Below are 21,735 nucleotides of genomic sequence, written 5' to 3' on the forward strand. Positions count from 1 at the left end.
TGCATTTACCAGTGTTGTTCATGGGTGACTTTAATGCCATCCTGGATGCTGCCCTGGATACTTCCAACCCCAATAGACCGCCCTCTGTGGATCTGCTTGCCTGGGCTTCCACGGTGGGCATGACTGAACTTTGGAGATGGAAGCATCCGCTTTCGAGGGAATACTCTCACCTGTCCACCGCTCATCGCTCATCTGCTCAAATTGATTTAGCGTTTGGTACTGCCAGAATGCAATCCCTTTTGACTGCCTCGGAATACAGGGCCGGGGGAGTGTCTGATCACAACCCGCTACTCTTGACAGTGAACCTCCAATTGGGGGCTTCAGTGCAGGGTTGGCGGCTGGCTACTGGCTGGCTCCAACAGGATCAGGTCACCTCCCACCTTGAGAAGTCGATCCAGTCATATTGGGAAGAAAACGTGGACTCGGCTGATCAGAGTGTGGTATGGGAGACTTTTAAGACAGTGGCGAGGGGAGAGTGTATATCGGCCATTAAATCTGCTAGGAAAGATCACAACGAGGAGGTACGGATGTTACAGGAGGAGGAGCGGAGGCGTGCGGGAGAGAACGCGGCTTTGCCGTCTGATTCCAGCTATGCTGCATTGCTGGAGGCGAGACGCCTTCTCTCTCTCCACGTCTCTGATCTCGCTCATACTGAGGCTAACAATCTACGGGCTTCTATATTTGCACAAGGTGACAAGAATGGCAAGTTCTTGGCACTGATGGTGGCTGACCAACAGCCGCCGGTTAATATCCCGCTTATTAGGACCGCTGGAGGAGTGCTTAGGACAGATCCTCGTGACATATTGGGGACGTTTACTGACTATTTTGAGGCCCTGTATGCCCCACTACCAGATAGTGACACTGTGACCACGGATGACCTCCTCGGGAGTGTTGCTTTGCCGTCCTTGTCGGCTGAGGATAGCGCCCTCTTAGACGCTCCGATAACGGCTCTAGAGGTGGCGAGAGCCATTGCGGCCTCCCCACCACACAAAGCCCCGGGTCCTGACGGTTTCCCCGCAGACTTTTACAAACAGTATTCGGAACATTTGGCGCCTAGAATTAGCTCTCTGTTGCAGCACTGTTTGGAGGTGGGGGAACTTCCTCCTTCCATGTTGGATGCCTATATGGTGCTGCTTCAGAAACCGGGTAAGGACCCTCTGGACTGCTCCTCATACCGCTCTATCGCCCTTTTAAATATAGATCTTAAAATCCTGACGAAGGTCCTGGCCACCCGTTTGGCTGGGGTCATTCACTCCTTGATAGACCCGGACCAGACGGGCTTTATGCCGGGTAAATCTGTGGACACTAACATTAGGAGATTGTTTACCCATCTTCAACTTCCGGGGGAGGCGTCGGGACAGCGGGTGGTGGTCTCCATTGATTTTGAGAAGGCCTTTGATTCGGTCGATTGGAACTTTATGCACAAGACGCTGGATCGTATGGGATTTGGACCCAAATTTAAGACCTGGATCCGACTCTTATACACAGGCCCTAGAACGGCCATACAGTTGGGCTATCTTACTTCTCCATATTTCCGGGTGGGGAGGGGGACGAGGCAGGGATGCCCCCTTTCCCCATTCCTGCTTGCCCTCACGCTTGAACCCATCGCGACCTCGCTGCGCAGCTCCTCAGCCGTGGAGTCGATTAAAGTCGGCTCTATTAAAGAATGTCTGGCTTTATACGCCGATGACATGCTGTTGTTCCTGGAGGATCCGGGCCCCTCTTTAAGGGTGGCCCTGTCTATCTTGGATGATTTTGGCAAATGCTCAGGACTTCGGGTCAACTGGGGTAAGTCCTCCATTCTGCCCCTCGATGACGGTGCTCGACCTGCTGCGGCTGGGGACCTGCCCCTTCGCTGGGTGGATACTTTCACCTACTTGGGTGTTAAGGTTACTAGGCGCCCTCAGGATTATTTCTTGTTAAATCTAGCTCCTCTATTGCCTAAACTCCAACAAAATATCCTGGCTTGGAAGCGTCTCCAGCTTTCCTTATTTGGTCGTATTAGTGTCCTTAAAATGAAATTTCTGCCCGTTGTCCTATATTTTCTCCGAAATTCTCCGTTATGGGTACCACTGTCCTTTTTTAAGAAATTGGACAGCCTCGTCTGTTCATTCCTTTGGTCGCCCGGGGTTCCCAGGATTGGCCTTCGGGCCCTCCAGTAACCGTGGGGTAATGGAGGCCTGGCACTGCCTGATTGGCGCAAGTATTATTTGGCAGGGCAGATGGTGTTTGCACGGCGCTGGTTGCGGGCTGACGGAGAGGATTCGGCAACAATCTTGGAAGCGGCTCACTTGGGCTCCTTCGAGACCCTCAGGTTGGCGCTGTTTAGAGGTCTGGGCTCGGATCTCCCTCTGACACTCTCCATGAGGGCGACTGTAAAGGCATGGACCCAGTCCTTGAAATTGACATGCCCCAGTTTTGTCGGATCCTCCCCCACCGCTCCTTTGTGGATGAACCCTACTTTTCCCCATTTTCGTCGCTTGCCTGATCTGATGTTGTGGGCGACGCGGGGTGTAAAAACCTTGGGTGATATAACAGCGGCGGGGGCTCTCTCGACCTACCTAGTGGCTTCATATTTCGATACCTCCAACTGCGTCATGCCTTTCAGGCCCAATTTGCCTCGTCTTCTGTGGAGTTGTCTCCTTCAGACTTGGAATGCGTGTTGACTTGTGATACCACACTTAAAACTCTCTCCACTGTGTATAAAGATATGTTCCGACTTACACCCCCTAGCATAGTTAGATGTAGGGAAAAATGGATGGCTGAGATGACGGACCTACAGGGGGATGATTGGGATGATGTATGGACTGAGCCTTTCAAATATTTAGTTGCTGCTAGGGACAAACTAATACAATTTAAATTCCTTCACAGGGTTATTGTCTGCCTCTTTTTGGCTGTTTGTAAATGTCTATTTGTGTTTCTCTGTTCTTTTATAAAATCAATAAAAAAGAATTTTACAAAAAAAAAAGTAGCTCAGCAGATGCAGCCTCCCTGCAATCTTCCATTGACAGCAGTGCCCTGTTAGATAAATGTTTGTAGTTTTTTCTACTATTATCTTAATGGGTGTGCAAATGGGGTGTTTAGTTCCAGCCCTGGCCTCTCACATACTGGGGGAACACACAGGGCAGAATCGGGTAACAAGTGGCCCCCTAACCTTAGGCAGGCCATTTAACGGAGAGAGAATTTCTTCCCTGCAACCACTGGTTGCCGTAAAGAAATTTTCTCGATTCCCCCATCAATACAGTTAGCGTTGATGCAGGACTACCTCCTGCTGAGCTATAACAGCTGCTTAATTGATCAACTTCGTACATTCAGCCTGCCTAGACATAGTTTGAATCTCAGCCGGTTCTTGCTGAACCAGCCAAGAGTTGAACTGTCTATGGCCGGCTTTACATAAAGAGAGTTGTCTGTCGTCTACTTTGACTACCCAATTCAAGAGAATTTAAAAAAATAAAGCCACAGGATTTTTGCTTTCTTATGATTGAACAACTGAACACCTAATTCACTAAGGTAGGTGAACATGCACTTTGCAACGAGAAAATTCTCTACTAGTTTAGTAAATTGGTCCCCAAATATTTTATGAATCAACTGTGATTTTTTTATAAAACCACATTAATTCTCATTTATGTTGCCACAAAATAAAAAAAAACTACGAAAAACAAGTAAAAATGTTTTGATTCGCTGTATAGCTACTTCATTTATTAATGATGTATGTCATTTATTTTGTTTTTCCAAAACGGTTCCACCTGTCCTCTGGTATGAATATTCTCCGGTTTTTACCTTGTCATAGTACAGCAGTTTTATGGCTCTTCTCATCTCATTGCTAGGCAGAAGACAAAGGTCTGTCAGCTCTCTAGGTTGCTTATGATGAAACTGGTTTTCTCTCATTCTGCAAGGATGTTAATTGCATTATCTGCAGTGCCTTTTTATTGAAATCAAGATACAGCAAGCCTGTAGAGGTCTAAAAAAAAAAAAAAAAAAAAAAAACAGCTACTGAAAACAAATGTATTCAAGAAAACAGTTCTATATGGAAATGTTAAATACATGTATGCTTTCTTACACTGCCTGCATTATGTAGATGTATAGACTACACCCCTCTTCTTCCATCTATCCAACCACACAGTGTATGCCAACCCTCTCTGCCAATTCCTCTGATGCCTTCTGTTCACTAAAAACAAAATTTTAAATAGTAATATACAAAGCCATTCACAATTCCCCAAAGCCCCAAACTACATCACTAGCCTAATCTCATAATATCACCAAAACCATCCTCTTCATTCCTCCCAAGACCCTCTGCTCTCTACCCCCTCGTCACTCCCATGCTGATTTTCCACTAGAACTCTCTACCCCAAACCATCCAGCTAGCTCCTACTCTCGACTCCTTCTGGCACTCCTCTGATTAGAAAAGCCTATCCCACCTCTACTTAACTGGAATTTAATTTTCTCCATCCACTCATCCACCACAAGAGTGTGATTTTGGGGTGGGAAGGGGGATAGGTTTGAAGCTTCAAGGTATGAGAAATGAAATGTGAATGAAGAGGAGTATTGCAAGAAAAATAGTTTAAGGGACAAAGTATGTGTTTGCTGGGATGTGGGAAGAGAGAGAGGTATAAAAAGAGGGGGAAAAAATCCAAATTTGGGTTGACTCAAAGCACCAATAGGTTTGTGCAATAGGGCTTGCTGTGGATTCCTACATAAATTCTTGTGTAATATTGTTCTATTTAGATTTAGGTAGATTCTTGTCCATAATATTTGAAGCGTAGGACAGTTCCACTATACAGTATGTGATGCATTGTGTCTTGGTCTGCACATGCCTGAAAACATATTATACTTTCAGATGGGACATAGTGTAATTGGCCTTACATGTAGGTGTAAGTTAAACACATGGATAGTAGGTTATATGGTTTTCAATGGCATAGTTACACCAGTGTAGTCAGTTCTAGTGTGTTCCAGTTCCAAAAAAAATTTAGAACATGCATTTTTTTTCTGCACTGGACTGTACTGGAATGCGTTAAAATGCCCTGGAATGCACCAAAAACGTATTGGAACGCACGTGTCCTTTTTTTAGGGTTAGGAAAAAAGGGGAAAAATGCACTGAACTGCATACAAAAAACATCAAAAATGCGCATGCAGAAAAGCATCCGTAATGCATCCAGACTACGTTTCTATGGTGTGAACTGGCCACCTTCCATGGTGATAATATTACAGGAACTTTTTGAGGTAAGGTTCCAAATGTCACTCTAGTCTTCCAAAAACTAGCATTTTCCCTATTTCTTTCTCCGATTAAACATATAAGATAATATTTAGAAAGTTTGGTGGTGGTCAGGGAAAGGTATAGTTTCAAGATTAAGCCACATCCTGTCTACAGATACATGAGATATTTGTGAGAAGTTGGATGCTAGCTTTGTTTCTGATTACTGAGGAAATTGTACTGTTAATGCAGGGAGAGAAAATATATCATTGAATTTCCCACAGCAATGATGTAAAAATAATGAGGCCTGAAGTTCACAGCACCTGGATGCTTGGGAGTTATCGTATGCTGAGAGGAACCGAGTACACCTCAATCGGCTCAATAACAGCAAATGCAGAGAAATAAGGTTTCTAGAGTAACACACTGAGCCCCAGAGTTTTGAAGAATGTTGGAAATACAAAGCAGGAGTCATTTATGATCACATGTAAATGAGAAACATTTACACCTTCAAACAGTAATTATCAAAAAAAGCGTGGGTGCATGCATGACAGTATAATGAACAATGTTTTCAAGTTTGAAAAATCTGGACAAACAACAGTCTTTGGCCTAAACAGAGGCCCAGACATAAGAGCATGTGAGGAAAATGTTAGAAAGGAGCCCAGAAGGAAGATAGAGAGAGATCAGAGTAAGACAAATAGGAAGAAAAAAAGTTGGCTGGGTTTAGTGCTGGAAAAGCGTAAGATAACTGGGATTCTCATGTGTTTAGGAATTTAGAGTGGGAGTCATACAAAATGCTGGGCATCTTTTCATCGACCATCATAGTGGTCAAACAGTCCATTTATAGCTGCAAAGGAGACCATGGGTTTTTTTTCCAGCCCTTGGCTATGTTACTCTTAGCCGCCAGGAACAAATAGGTGGCCAGTTTCTATTGATAAGAGAATAGACCTGGGATAGGGCAGTGCAATAATACCAACTTTGCATCCTTGCGAATGGGTAAATAGGTTTGCAGGAGTCTGAAAGTCCTTGACCAAAATCCAGTTAGGAGCAGACAAGTCCACCAAGTATGGAGGACATCTCTTTGTATGCCACAGCCACTAAGACATCTATCACTATATGAGAGATTCGCTATACAGGCTGGAACCTAGTGCCATCTTAGTAAGACTTTATATGCTTCCTCCAGGGTAATAGCATTGAATGATCATCTTGAAGTAGTAGTAGACCAGGCAATCCTCAGGGTCAATAGGGGTTTGCCAGATCACACTTCCAAAGAAACGTGTAGGAGGGAGAAGATCGAGGGGCACCAGCCGCGCTCAATGAAGTCTAAATTGCTGGACTAGTACCTGAAGCCCCAGTGGAAGAGGGGATTTTTAAGAAGTGGAAGCAGGGGTAGAAAGGGGGACATGAGGTTGCCTGAGTAGCGCACACAGAGTCCCAGAGTTGAAACCTATGTGACATTATGGGGCTCATGGAAGATGGGTGGTTACTGTGTAGTCGCCATAGCAAGGCAAATACTGGAGTAGCTACGCAGTTAGGTAGTTTGAGCAGCACCCATGGGATGTCATGTGTTGCATGCAGCATGGTAAGCTGGGAAATTTGAGCCGCCAAGTAGTATTTCACCACATTGGGGACTCCCAAGCCACCCTGTAGCCTCTGTATGAAGAGAGTGGGACAAGCTATTCTGGGACAAAAGTAGGCCCAAATGAATGATAAAATCCTTGACTGTAAAAGGTGCAGGGTGTAGGCGGGGATACGGATTGGTAAGGTACAGAAGCAATAAGAGTATTTTGGGCATGATCGTAATTTTAACCACATGTATGCGGCCTATCCAGGACAGTGTTGGGAACTGTCAGATATGCATAGGAGCTGTTACGGAGCAAAGCAAGGGATAATAACTTCCCCTAAAAAGGGAGGCGTAGAAATGGCTAGGATCTTTCCCTCCAGTCGCCATTGTGCTGGTGGTGAACCTAGTTGGGATTGTCCATGAGTGCTATGGCTAGGGGTTCTAGGGTAAGGATAAAGATAGCCAGAGATAGGGGCACCCCCACCTGCCTAATGGCCTGAAAAATGGGAAAAGGGTTGGAGAAGTGTCTTGCATATAGCACTACGGTCAATGGGAGGGAGTAGAGGACATTAACCAATGCTAGAAACAAATCAAAGAAGCCCTATCTCCTCAGAACATAAGAGAGGGAGTCAAATGCTTTATAAATATCAAGGGAGAGGAAAAAGCCTGGGATCTTACAGTGATTCAACAAATGAATCAGGTGGGTCACTTTGCAGACATTGTCACCCGCCTGTTGACTAGAGAAAAAGCCCACTTGGTCCCTGTGCATGAGCGTGCGCAGGTAGCGATTGGTGCAGGCCCTTCCCAAGAATTTTGATGTCCTCGTTCAAAAGAGAGATCTGCTGAAAGACCTGGGGTTCAGCAGTTTACTCATTGGACTTAGGGGTCATAGAAATGTGGGCTTTCAGGGAGTCCAGAGAGGGCTTTGCACTATTTTTGAGGCTACTGTTATAAGCCTTTAAGTGGAGCCCATTAAGCTTTCGGGCCCTGGGGCTTTGGAGGGGCAGCTGGCCTTGATGGCAAGGGAGACCTCCCATTCAGAGATGTCTGCATTTAGGGACATGTCTGTTTTTTGGTTCATTCGTGTATATTGTTAGCCCATTTAAAATAAATGGGCGGCCTTAATGCAACACGCGATAATGCATTGCACAAAAATGGTAAAGTGTCAAGTAAAGAATTCAATAAAGAATTTAAAAAAATCAGTACTAAAAAAAGCATATACTGTAGACTTGCTGACCTCTGCTTCTGAAAATTCTAGTTACCTGACTGTCATACTAATCCAGTGGCTTACATTGTTTTGGAGCCACTGACGGAGGATGAGTTTGAAAATCAGGAGAGCTGACTTCACTTTTTCTAGGTTTGTGAAGCCAATAGGGCAATGTGTTCAACAATGGTAGTCTCCTTTCAATACACGTTTCTTTGTTGACTAATACTGTAATCAGCTTCTTTTTCTGCCAGAAATAGCCCAATGACTGATAACATAGGAATATGGACTTTATTCTGCTACACAACCAACACAAACAAAATCTCAAGGAATTTTAGAATAAGGACACTTTAAAATGTTGTCATATGCACTACATTACCAAAGTATTGAGACGCCTGCCTTTACACGCACATGAGCTTTAATGGCATCCCAGTCTTAGTCCGTAGGGTTCAATATTGAGTTGGCCCACCCTTTGCAGCTATAACAGCTTTAACATTTCTGGGAACGCTGTCCACAAGGTATAGGAGTGTGTCTATGGGAATGTTTGACCATTCTTCCACTGGTGCGCATCTCCTGTTGCAACAGGAAGGGCCAAACCCCAAACTGGTCCCACAAAGTTAGGAGCATGAAATTGTCCCAATTGTGTTGGTATGCTGATGCCCTAAGAGTTCCCTTCACAGGAATTAAGGGGCCAAGTCCAACCCCTAGAAAACAAATCTACACCATAATCCCCCTCCACCAAATGATTTGGACCAGTGCACATAAAAAGGTCCATAAAGACATGGATGAGCGAGTTTGGGATGGAGGAACCTGACTGGGCTGCACAGAGTCCTGACCTCAACCCTATAGAACACCCTTGGGAAGACTTCCTCGGGAAGAGCGCAGACTGCGAGCCAGGCCTTTTTACCAACATCAGTGCCTGACCTCACAAATGCGCTTCTGGAAGAATGGTCAAACATTCCCATAGACACACTCCTAAACCGTGTGGACCCTTCCCAGAAGGGATGAAGCTGTTCTAGCTGCAAAGAGTGGGCCAACTCAATATTGAACCCTACGGACTAAGACTGGGATGCCATTAAAGTTCATGTGTGTGTGTAAGGGCCGGCGTCCCAATACTTTTGGCAACATATTGTATATTTCAGACTGTTTCTATGTTTTAATACCAATGTATCCAACCTAGAAAACTCTTCATCATGATATAAATATATATATATGCGCAAAGGATCAGGGGACAAAGTGTCAATCTGATGGTGATAAAGCCACATAAAAGCATTCTTAGGCAGGCCATACACGGTTCGATTTGAGACTGATTGATCAGGTTTACATGCGATTATTGCTAGCGGCTGCTATAGCCACTAGCAATAATGACTGTGTTCTCCGGGGATAGCTTACCCACTCCCATCTCCCACCGAGGAAGACAATGGCTCAATGACAGAGAAAGAAATTTGCTTTGTGTATGGCCGGCCTTGGGAAATCAAAGAACAACTTTCTATTTGCAAACAAATGCTGAGATTGGGGAATAGAGGTGGTTCCCCAGATAAATGGTGTAAACAGGCAAATTGATTTCTATTTTACTTATATTGTGAACAGGACATCAGCCTGGCAGACAAACTTGCTGTTCTCTCCAGACACAAAAACCAAATAGTGCAGAAGATTACCGTTCCATGCCTAGCATTGCAGGATATTATTTGAAGGGACAAACAACTGCCAGTCACTCACTGGGTCTCTCATATTTTTTTTTATTTTTTGTAGGGTCTGCATCCCTTTCAGAAGTGATTAACCCTTTAGGAATATCTCACCAAAAATGAAGTTTTTGTTTCAGGGAATGCCTAAATTTTAATTTGTATCTTAGTGCAGACAGTTGGGAAATCAGTGAGCCAATCACACAAGTAGGACATTTCTGGGGGCATTCTATACATTAGCTGTATACAGAGAGCATCAATATGTATCACTGTATCACAGAGAATGGAAGGGGAACTTCCTCCATGTAGATCTACAGCCTGCTCTCACCCACTGCATGCCTGGTGCTAAGGTACGATGTATTCTGGTGGGGGCACCTGATGTAAGGGGTACACAGGAAATTGAGAATAATCATGTAAGTGCCATGGAAATCGTACATTGCTCATTTTTTGATAGACATAAAGGGGTTGATTTACTAAAGCTAGAGAGGGCAAAATTATTCACAATTCTGCAGAGAAACCAATCAGCTTCCAGGTTTTATTGCTAAAGCTTTATTAACCACTTCCGGACTGCCCGCCGCAGTTTTACGTCGGTACTTTGACGTTAAATACCGGTGTCATGGCAGCAGATAGCTGCCATAACCCCAGTATTTTCTTACCGGGCGGACCTCTTTCACATAAAAGTGGTTGCAGCGGCGGATTTGCCACAAGATCACTTTTATGGGCAGCAGGAGAGGTTCCCCCACCACTTCCCAGTTGTTTTCCCCACTTACTGGAGCGGTTGGTAGCGGGGAAAACGATCCGGTCCTCTCAGGTGCTGTGCATGAAGTCGAGTGAGGGCAAGACGGCCCCCACTCGACTCTACTGCCTTGGAGGACCAGAGCGATGTCCTACATCGCTTCCTCCCAACCGCCATAAAGAGCCCATTATTTTTCTTGCTGAAAAAGAATTACATTTTTTTTGGGCTTTTTAGTGCAAATGTGAGATCTGAGGTCTTTTTTGACCCCAGATCTCACAATAAAGAGGACCTGTCCTGCTTATTTCTATTACAAGGGATGTTTAAGTGATCAAAACTATTTGTTTTTTTTTTAAAGGGACAGTGTAAAAATAAAAGGTAAAATAAATAAGACATTTTTTTTTTAAAGCGCCCCGTCCCTCGGGGGTTGCACGCAGAAGTGAACGCATACAGTAGGCAAGTCATGCCCACATATGTAAATGGTGTTCAAACCACATATATGAGGTATCTCTGCAATCGTTAGAATGAGAGCAATAATTCTAGCCCTAGACCTCCTCTGTAACTCCTAACTGGTAACCTGTAGAAATTTGTAAAGCGTTGCCTATGGAGATCTTTGAATACCAATGTTTGTCGCCATTCCACGAGCGTGCCCAATTTTGAAGCATAACATGTTGGGTATCTATTTACTCGGTGTAACATTATTTTTCACATTATAGAAGAAAATTGGACTTACTTTACTGTTTCCTTATTTTTTAATTAAAAAAAGTGTATTTTTTCCAAAAAAATTGCGTTTGTAAGACTGCTGCGCAAATACGGTGTGGCATAAAGTATTGCAACAATTTCCATTTTATTCACTAGGGTCTCTGCTTAAAAAAAAAAAAAAAAAAAGATGTAATGTTTGGGGTTTCTAAGTAATTTTCTAGCAAAAAATACTGTTTTTACCTTGTAAACAACAAGTGACAGAAATAGTCTTGGTCCTTAAAGCGGTGTTCCAGCCTCCCCTCTCCCCCTCCAAAAATTAAAAGTCAGCAGCTACGCATACTGTAGCTGCTGACTTTTAATATAAGGACACTTGCCTGTCCTGGAGTCCAGCGATGTCGGCACCGCAGCTGATGTTTCCATCGGCTGTCGGGTGCTGCCGCCGCCATTGCCGGTGTAACGTTAAAAAACCCTACCCCGTGAAAATTCCCTACCCTCGTCACTTCCTGTGCATGTACGTCATTAAACAGCTGAGCAGCTTCCCACTGTGCATGCTCACAGCTGCGGAGGGTAGGGAGTTTTCATGGGGTAGTGTTTTTTACATTACACCACATCATATATCAGCAGTTGCCGCGCGTCCCACTGCACATGGGCAGCCCCTAGAGTAAATCATCTCCACTCCAACACTGAGATTTCCCTGCGAGCGTGCATCATTCATCAGCAGGTGCGGTGTCCCACATGATCTCGGCTCCGTGATTTATATTTTCACCACCGCTTTTACATTTTGGAGCCGAGATCAGGGAAGTCTGAGGGGTTGGAGCGGAGATGATGTAATGTAAGCACGGCAACAGCTGATGCGGTGTAAGGTTAAAAAACACTACCCCATGAAAATTCCCTAACCTCTGCAGCTGTGAGCATGCGCAGTGGGAAGCTGCTCAGCTGTTTAATGACGTAGGTGCACAGGAAGTGACGAGGGTAGGGAATTTTCATGGAACACCGGTGAGGAATCCCGGCAGTAAAGCCTTGCGGCTTCACGGGCCGGTCCCTAATGCGCATGCGCATTGGCTCGGCGGCTGGGGAAGGAGTAGATGGGCCAAACTTCCGAGCGACAGCGCCGCCCCCTGAAAGTGGGGGAAGGGTACCTGTCAAAAACAGGTACCCGTTCCCCCCTTCCCCCCTGAAAGGTGCCAAATGTGGCACCGGAGGGGAGGAGGAAGCAAATGAGCGGAAGTTCCACTTTTGGGTGGAGCTCCGCTTTAGGTGGGTAAACAAGCTGAGGTTAGAAGCTGAAATGTGCAAAGGGGTTGAAACGGCGCTACCTAAAAAGTGATCGAGTGCTGATTAAAGTGCAATAGTGTGCAAAGACCCTTTGAAAAGGGGGGGGGGGGGGTTACACCGGCAAATATTAAATTGTGAATTCTGATTATAAAGGGTTAAAAAACCACACAATCCCTGTCAGTAAACACAACCGATATGATCTGTTAGTGTGTGGTGAGTATTATCTGTAAATAATAATTGTGCCAACAAGTGAACAAATATTATAGTGGGTTTATTCCAATAAGTGGTACAGTGCAAAATTAAACCATTATACAATTTATAAATCCCTAGTGGTGAAGTGATGAATGCATATAACCAAAGTGAATTCTGAAGTGCTATATTCCTTAGAAGTGTGGGTGCTGTATTACCCTCATTGACCACTAGGTGAGGTTTATACGACCTGTTCCCATGAAGTGGTCCCAAGAGGGGTAGATCGTGGGGTTCCTCTCTTGATTGATCGCTTCTCGGCCTTTTGGCTAAGATCAAGTGTAGTATCGACTTTAGCCCTTAGGGGTGTCTCTGCTTTACGGCTAGGACGTTGAGAAACATTTGTATCTATCCAAGCCATTTGGTCCTTGTGGGGTACCCTCTGCTCGGCCTTGTAGGATCGTTGATTAAATTCAGCTTCACCTACTCGCTGCTATTGGGTTAGAGGCTTAGCCCCCACAAGGAACGAGATTGCGATCTTCCCTCCTCCCCCCCACTCTGCGCTACTACCTTCGGGCAGTAGGCGCACAAGGGCCTTTTTAAAGGCTGCGAAAGAGTGAAGACGCCGAGGAATAAGAAGGAAGCCGCCGAAGTTCTCCTGAAGCGACTACCGACGAACTCCTCCGTCATGGGGAAGAGCACTGGGAAGAAGAAGCATGTCCCCGCCATTTCTGCCAAGACTTCGGGAGAAGTCGCTTCAACCTCCACCCCCACCCCGGTGGCCGTTAGCCAGTCGGGCTCAGCAAGGCCAACCAGGTCCGCAGACGGGCTTCCTACCCTGGAACCCTGGATGAGGCAGACAGTGGTGCTGCAGCTGAAGGAGGTGGACGGAAGAATCCCCGACATGACCCCGGAAATCTTTGGCAAGAAAATGATCCTCGAGCAGGGGTTCAGCAAGGCGGAGACACTGTCCGTGCAGACCTTCATGAAAGGTATATTCTATATAACTTTTGTGTCTTTACAGGTCTGTAGAAGATACTGGGAGGCGGTGAAGAATTGTGGCCCGGAATCCCCTTTCCGCAACTTCGTTGCGAACACTCCCATTCAACGGGATGAAAGGCGGGTGACGGTGTCCATGAGGAATCCCCATACCCCAGCAAAAGACATCGCTACCTACCTCCAGAGGTTTTGCATCGTGGCCAAAGACCCAGTCCGAATCCTCGATGTCAACGGCTTCTGGACAGGTAAGTGGGCAGTTTCTTGCAGGTTAAGGAGAGAGCCTTCGGGGGATCTCCAACACCTGAAGCCCTGCTTCTCTCTGGGAGCCTCCGCAGGACTCCTTTACTACGCAGACATGCCCCAGACCTGTCGCAGGTGTGGCATGCAGGGTCACGTAAGTTTTGGTTGTCAGGAACCTTCTTGCAGGTTCTGTCGGGCTACAGGCCATGAGACCAAGGATTGCCCGAGGTCCAAGACCTGTAACCTCTGCGGATTGGCTGAGCACGTCTACAGAGACTGCCCCCAGAGATCCCGGTCCTACGCTGGAGCCCTGCTCAAGGGCAGAGCCCCAGACAGCGCTGGGAAAAAGAAGCCAGGGGAAAAGACTGCGAAGGAACCTCGGAAAGCCACTGGTGAGTCCCCCCCTCCCCAGGCCCCTACCACCTCCTCCGACCCATCCCTCCCCAACCCCCCTGAGTCGGAGGTGACCTCACCTGCCCCTCCCCCCTCCCAGCCCCCCCCCGCCCTGTCCTCCATGGAGGACTTCCCCACCCTGCCCACCGCCCCCCCCACCCCACCCCCCACCAGCAAAGGCCGAAAACGGAACCTAGACAGCCCGACAACTGAAGAACCCACCAAGCGGCCCACCGTGGCCCAGCAAGAAGACAACGCTGGACTGGACCCAGTGGTGGAGGACCTCGAGGACCTTGAGTCTGCGGGGGAAGATGAAGGAGAAATGCAGGAAGGTAAGGATCTGGCTCCCCCAGAGACTGACCTCACCCAGGACCTGATGGACAGCATCCTCGAGGAGAACGGCCTGAACCAGGACACCGGACAGGCGCAAGAGGCAGTGGAAGAACCACCCCCCCCTCAGGGGAGGTAAGTTCAGCCCACCTGCTAACTAGCCCCTTCATCTCCTTTACATGATGGCAGAGATCTCTATCTTTTCCATTAATGTTAGGAGCATCAAGGATGCGTCTAGAAGACAGGTGGCGCTGACATTTCTTTCCACACAGCAGAGTGATGTCTACATGCTTCAGGAGTGTGCCCTACCCTTCTCGAGGAGGTACACTCATCTGTCCTCCCAGTGGACCCATGGTCCCTCCTACTGGTCCGGGGGTGTCGATTGTAAGTCTGCAGGGGTAGCCATTCTTGTCAGGGGTGGTCGTTTCACGGTTGACTCCGTCCAGGAGCTCGTCTGTGGCCGTCTTTTGGTCGTAGACGGCTCGTGGGCGGGAGAGCCAGTTAGGCTCATCAACGTGTACGCCTCCCCAGATAAGAATGAGCGACTGGAGCTTTTCCAGACCCTGCGGACCCAACTCGTCACCACCAGGGCAGTAGTAATCGGCGGTGATTTTAACTGTCCGATTGAGGAGGATGGGCGCAGCTCCAGCATGTACGCAAAGCTCGACACCACGTCTAGGCTGCTCAAGGAGATGATCGCGGAGGCTTCCTTGAAGGACGCCGTGGGATCCATAGGGAAAGGTTCCGTGAACTATTCGTGGTGCCGTCCTGATGGATCCGTGCGTTCTAGGATAGACTTCGTGCTCACCTCCAAGACAGTCAGACATCGCGGGTTCTCCAAGGTCCCCTGCTTTTTCTCTGACCACAGGGCCATTCACTTTCGGGGTGACCTGGGCGAGGGCTTTGCCCCCGGTCCGGGCTCCTGGAAGCTGAATGGTACCCTGCTGGAAAATGAGGAACTGCTGGAGGAACTCAGGGAGGCCTACATTACCTGGAAGGAGGACAAGAGGTTCTTCAGAAAGGTAAGTGACTACTGGGAGTTTGTGAAAGTCAAGCTACGCAGCTTCTTTCAGGCAAGGGGACGCCAGCAAGTGTGTGCCAGGAAGAGGGAACTCAGGAGACTGCAACGTCAGATGCAGTCCCTGCAGGACCTTCACCACTGCGGCTGGGACGTTAGGCAGGACCTGGAGGACACCAAGAAGAGCCTGAAAGGACACTTTGAGGAAGAATCCAGGCACCTCGTCTTCCGTTCCAAGGTGGAGAACCTTGAGAAAGGTGAGAAATGTAACTCTTTCTTTTTCAGGAAACTCCACTCAGGACACACTCCCTTGTCTGAGCTGCGGGACGAGACCGGAACACTCCAGAAGGGGAAGGAGGCTGTGATGCAAGTGGTCAGCGACTACTACACCAACCTCTACTCCCCGAAAGAAACAGATACGGCTGAGGCCGACAGGTTCTTGTCAGGTATCACTAACCAAATTGATCCTGCAGGTATGTCGGCAATCAACGCCCCCTTGGCGCTGGAGGAACTGCACTCTGCCGTCAGATCCTTTAGGCAAGGCAGGACCCCGGGCTGCGACGGTCTCCCAGCGGAGCTCTATGTAGCGCTGTGGGATCTCGTTGGCCCGGACCTGCTCGAGCTGTACGAGGAGATGGTGGTGGAGGGCACAATGCCTCCGTCGCTGAGGGAGGGGATGATCACGATTTTGTATAAGCGTAAGGGGGAGAGAGGGGATCTGAAAAATTGGCGTCCCATCTCTCTCTTGAACGTGGACTACAAAATCCTCGCCAAGGTTCTGGCCAACAGGCTGAAATCTGTCATCGGACAGATCATCCACCCGGATCAGACTTGTGGCATTCCTGGTCGCAGGATTGCGGACAGCCTTGCGCTTGTCCGGGACACGGTCCAGTACATTCGAGGCCGCCGTGTGCACGCGGCCCTGGTCAGTCTTGACCAGGAAAAGGCCTTTGACCGTGTCTCCCATGAGTTTATGTGCAGAGCTCTGCGCAGGTTTGGTCTTGGGGACATGTTTTGTTCGTATGTGAATGTGATGTACAATGACATTTGTAGTACGGTGTTGGTGAATGGCTGGAAAACTGACCCTTTCCCTGTTCTCTCTGGGGTCAGACAAGGCTGCCCTCTCTCACCTCTGCTTTTTGTTTGCTGTATAGAGCTCTTTGCCGAATGCATCCGACAGAACCCAGAGATCAGAGGGATCACCGCACCGGGACCGGACAGAAGGGTTGTCAAGTGCTCACTCTACATGGACGACGTAACGGTGTTCTGTGCTGACCAGCGCTCCATCGACTCGCTCGTCCAGACCTGTGAGGACTTCGGCAAAGCTTCAGGGGCAAAAGTCAACTGCGGGAAGTCAGAGATCATGCTCTTCGGAAAGTGGTTCCTGCCTTCTTCTGCATCAATCCCTTTCAGCATCAAGGCGGACTTCATCAAAATTCTTGGAGTTTGGTTTGGAGCTGAGGGCGCAGCCCTGAAGTCTTGGGAGGAGAGACTGTCCAAGATGAGACAAAAGTTTGGACTATGGAGCCTCAGAGAACTCACCATCGAAGGGAAAACACTGGTACTCCGCAGCGAGATCCTCCCTGTGTTGCAGTACCTCGCCCAGGCCTGGCCCCCCCGGGTCAACACCTGCAAGGCCATCACCAGGGCGGTGTTCCACTTCATCTGGGGCTCCAAGATGGACAGAGTGAAGCGAGCAGTCATGTTCAAGGAACCCCTCAAGGGCGGTAAGGGCGTGCCCGACATCGCAACGTTACTGGGGGTGTTCTTTGCCTGCAACTGCATCCGCAGAACTTTGATTGACAGAACTTCGGACTCTGGAGGCAACTCCATGTCCCGTTTTTTCCTCCTGCCTCTCTGGAGGTCCCTTGGATGGGACAAATGGGACAGCTCCATCCCCTACAACTGGGACACTCCTTGGTACTACTTGGACACTTTCAAGTTCATCAAGGAGCTGGGGCTACATGGAGTTAAGCCCGACTTGTGGAAGCCAAAAACTATCTACAAGTTGATCAGAGCATCGGACATTGCTGAGACTGTTCCAGGCCTCCCTTCAGCCACCTGCAAAGTGGTCTGGAGGAATGTTTCTTCAAAGAGACTGACCAACAGGCATAAAGATCTGGCGTGGATGGCTGTCCAGGGGGGTTTGCCACTCAGGACATTTATGCATGCCAGAAACTTGTGCAGATACAGGCACTGCCCCTTTTGTATCATCCATGAGGAAACGTCTTTTCACGTTTTCTGGGAGTGCTCATTTGCACAGAGCCTGTTGAGGGCCTTGGAACCTGAACTGAGAGACTTTGTTCCACAGACTGCCATCACACATTTTGCTGTGCTGAATGGACTTTTTCATGGAACTTTTTCCCAGGAGGACATTGACAACGCCTGGCGGGTGTTGTGTTGCTTTAAGGACGCTTTATGGTGCGCCAGAAAGCGCCTTATCCACCAGCGGGAGAGGATGTCCATTGAGGACTGTCGCAGACTGGTTCACAGTCTGCTCAGAGACTACAACCTGATGGATCTCATGGAGGAAGAGGAGGTCTGAAGATTTCCCCTTCCCCCACTCTCCCTTGCGTGTCTTTGTCCATTCAATAAAGCTTCGGGCCTGTGATTTCATTCCCCTCCCCTTACCCCTCTCTCCCACCCCCCATCACACCTGTTGCTTTTTTGAAATGTTTATTATTTGATATCGTTTAAGGAATGCAACGTATAGATAACGTATTTTTCAGTTTCATGCTTTAGGGGTATTGCGGCGTCATGCATGATGTGATGGCACGGGGTATCCTTACTCCGCACAACACATCAGGCATCATACCGCAGAATGAATGTATGTGATTGAATGTATTTATTAGTATGACCGGAAATGTATTGTAATGTAGTGTATTTATGCGCTGCGTCGCAGTACAGGGGAGAATGTACCCCGACAAAAGTATTTGTTTTTTGTATATCTTTTATGCAAAATAAAGATTACATTTTCAATCAAAATTACATTCATTTACCATACTATATTTTAGGTAACTTTATGTCAACAGATTTGCTGGATGGCACTCGGGTGCTTTAATGTTCTCTCCTGTCTACAAGATATGTTGATGGTGTTTGTTCGTCCAGGAGCTGTTTAATATTAAATAAGTAATATTTTTATTTGCTAATTTTAAGATTTAAGGGAATTTCCATGTAAAATGGAAATCTTCTTAGGGGGGAAGTAACACACGGAGTTTCTCATCTCCCTCAGGGGTGTTGTAAACAACTACGAGAATCTTGCCCGCCCAACTGCTGTTTACGATGCCTGGCAGGCTGAAGTCAGACTGATGTATATTGTATTCACACTGGAATACCAGTTGTCCCCAGTAGGTGGCAGTGCATGTAAAATGGGTAATTCCCAGCTCCTAAACTTGGAAAAATCTACAGTACTCCACTTTTCTACAAGGAAAGCTAACAAGTAATCAAGGAATTACATGAAATTCTCTTCACATCTCTCTTCAGTAAGGTTTATGCAATTAACTACCATAATCATAGTACAGTAAAAAAAAAAGCCATAGGTTAGGTGAAGTACACTTTATACAGCATAGGCAGTTATCTGTACATATAATAATGACCTGTACTGACGTAAAGAAACAGCAAATTTTACATGGATGACATTTAGTTTAACATATTTTGTAACAAACAATTTTTTTCCATTTTTTACTTTGTTTAGGTTTGTTTTCACCTTTGTTATTTTTATTTTATTTTCATCTTATTGTTCCTGGTCAACTTCTTTCTCCAGTAGGGTCTGCATGTCAATGCTCAGGATGGGCTTCAACATTGTCATTTCCAATGAAAGTGCATATGATAAGGTGACAATGACAATGCAGGAGAGAAATTGGGAGATAAGGACTGAACGTTGTCACCCTATAACAGGAAGTGCCTGAACTAAGACCTTCACGGCAGAATCATCAGGTATTATTTAATGAAAGCTGTAGATTTCTAAGTTTGAACCTTATTATAGAAATTACAATACCAAGATAAATTTATGAGATTTTAGTAAATGGCTTTACATCTACTTCATTCAGTGTGTATCTGCCTATGGGAATTTCATGTTTCTCATGTGTCCTGCTATTTCTGGCCTTCCGTACAATGGTGAATATCACTGTACTAGAGAGTATCTCAAAAATAGGGAAAGGGGATAAGAGAGACCTCAGACTCCCCAGGTAAAGAGGTACTCAATGGGACAGGGGAGTGGAAAATGGGAAATTGGTTCTGGATTTAGGATACCAAGGTATGTTAGTTACAAATCAACATCAAATATAGATAAAATAGTTTTTATTCCATAAAAAAGTTAATCACATAGACATAACAATATACATGTATATTGTTATGTCTATGTGATTTACTTTTTTATGGAATAAAAACTATTTTATCTATATTTGATGTTGATTTGTAACTAACATACCTTGGTATCCTAAATCCAGAACCAATTTCCCATTTCCCACTCCCCTGTCCCATTGAGTACCTCTTTACCTGGGGAGTCTGAGGTCTCTCTTATCCCCTTTCCCTATTTTTGATATAGTCTAGCATCTGGAAGTTGATACCACTACGGTTCCATTAATTATAGGCTTACTTCGAAACTGTACTAGAGAGGTGATACTTGAAGTAGTATTATAATTTGCACTCAAATGTTGGACCACAATGGCTTTGAAAGATTTTTTATTTGTCTATTCTTTTTTGAATTGCTCTGCTCTGTTATGTTATATTATTACTCAGAATGCGCCCAATTGTCACGAATGCCCACTCATATGCCTCAAGATGGTCTCATAAGACACAGAAATATAGAAAACTGACGGCAGAAAAAGATTTAGTAGTGCATTGAGTCTGCCCATTTTTTTCTTTTCTTTTTTGTCTGAGTATAGATCTATGTTTGTCCCAAGCATGTTCAAAGCCATTTACTGTTACTCACTACCTCTAGACATGTTCAATTAGTTTCAGTGAATTGGGACAAAGTTTTGAAATACATAGTTAGTCAAATTGAAAAAAGACACAAGTCCATCTAGTTCAATGAATGTAGATGTATCCGAATCTCTGGATGAAATAGTAAGGAATTCGGTTGAAATTCATTTTGTTTATTAGTTTTTTAAAGAATTCTAAATTTTCAGATCAATTCGAATTTGGATCGGTTGAAAAATGATCGTCCGATTCAAGTTGTGTGTGAAGAATAGCTGGTTGTTAAGCAGCCGGCTGGGAAGTGGCCACCGCATCTTTAACAATTGATGACCCACCATCATCAGCTGTCAGCAGCTTCCCCACTGAGGGCTGTAATGTAAAAAAAAAAATGCCAGCAATAGAAAATTCTGGAAAAAAACCGACAAAAATGTAAAACAAAAATTGGCGTGGGGTCCTCCTCCCAAAATCCATACCAGACCCTTACCTAAGCATGCAGCCCAGCAGGTCAGAAATAGGAGGGGTCGAGCGAGCAGCCCCCCTCCCCCTCCTGGACTATACCAGGTCACATGCCCTCAACATGGGTGGGTGCTTTGGGGCAGGGGGGGGCTTTGGGCATGTTGATGGGGACAAAGGCCTTTTCCCCACAACTCTGGGCTGTGGTTGTGAGGGTCTGCAGGTGAGGGGCTTATTGGAATCTGGAAGCCCTCTTTTTTTTTGTTTAATTTCTGTTTATTGAAAAAAATGTTTCAAGAAGACAAAGAAAAACAGAACATAGACCACACAGTCCGACATTAAATACGGCAAGTAGCCATGAAACAATATCAATGAATACATAAACATCTAAGAGCGCGTCAAGCACGCCCAGTCATGAAAAGGCTGAGAAAACATACTGATAGCAGAACATCTTGCATCATAAAACCAATGTCAGAGAGAGCCTATAAGAAAGTGAAGGGATAGTAAAAAGTAGAAGAGAAAGAGAAAGAGGAGAAGAGGGCAGCAGGGAGGAAAAAGGGGGTAGGAGAGGGTGGGAGAATAGGCCACGGGTGACTTATGTACCAATTAATAAAAACTTTTAATCAGATAGGATTACATTAGAAGGTAATAAACCAAGGGGGGTGTCTTCAGTGAGTAGGGCCACATAGGAAGAAGTGCTTTTAAAAGAGGACCAAGGTTGCCATGTAGAGTGAAAGCGGTCAAGTTTGTCACGGGCTATGAAAGTAAGTTCCTCTAATTGATATGTCATATCAATTTTCCGTAGCCAGTGACGTATCGTGGGGATGGTCGGTGAGCCCCAGAGGGCGGGG

General features: G+C 46.3%; 1 protein-coding gene across 1 annotated transcript; it reads left to right on the forward strand.

The window, feature by feature from the left end:
• Nucleotides 1-13,222: 13,222 nt before the first annotated feature.
• LOC309543568 (uncharacterized protein) lies at nt 13,223-20,360 on the forward strand (the record flags this gene model as incomplete). The annotated part of the gene is made up of 4 exons (XM_082242969.1): nt 13,223-14,124; nt 15,287-15,960; nt 16,669-17,695; nt 20,255-20,360. 4 exons carry the CDS (start codon nt 13,223-13,225, stop codon nt 20,358-20,360), a joined length of 2,709 nt encoding a protein of 902 aa, XP_082099095.1.
• Between the last annotated feature and the right edge of the window lie 1,375 nt (nt 20,361-21,735).

This window comes from Pelophylax lessonae (genome assembly GCF_965119305.1).
Source record: "Pelophylax lessonae genome assembly, chromosome: 1".
Taxonomy (NCBI): Eukaryota; Metazoa; Chordata; class Amphibia; order Anura; family Ranidae; genus Pelophylax; species Pelophylax lessonae.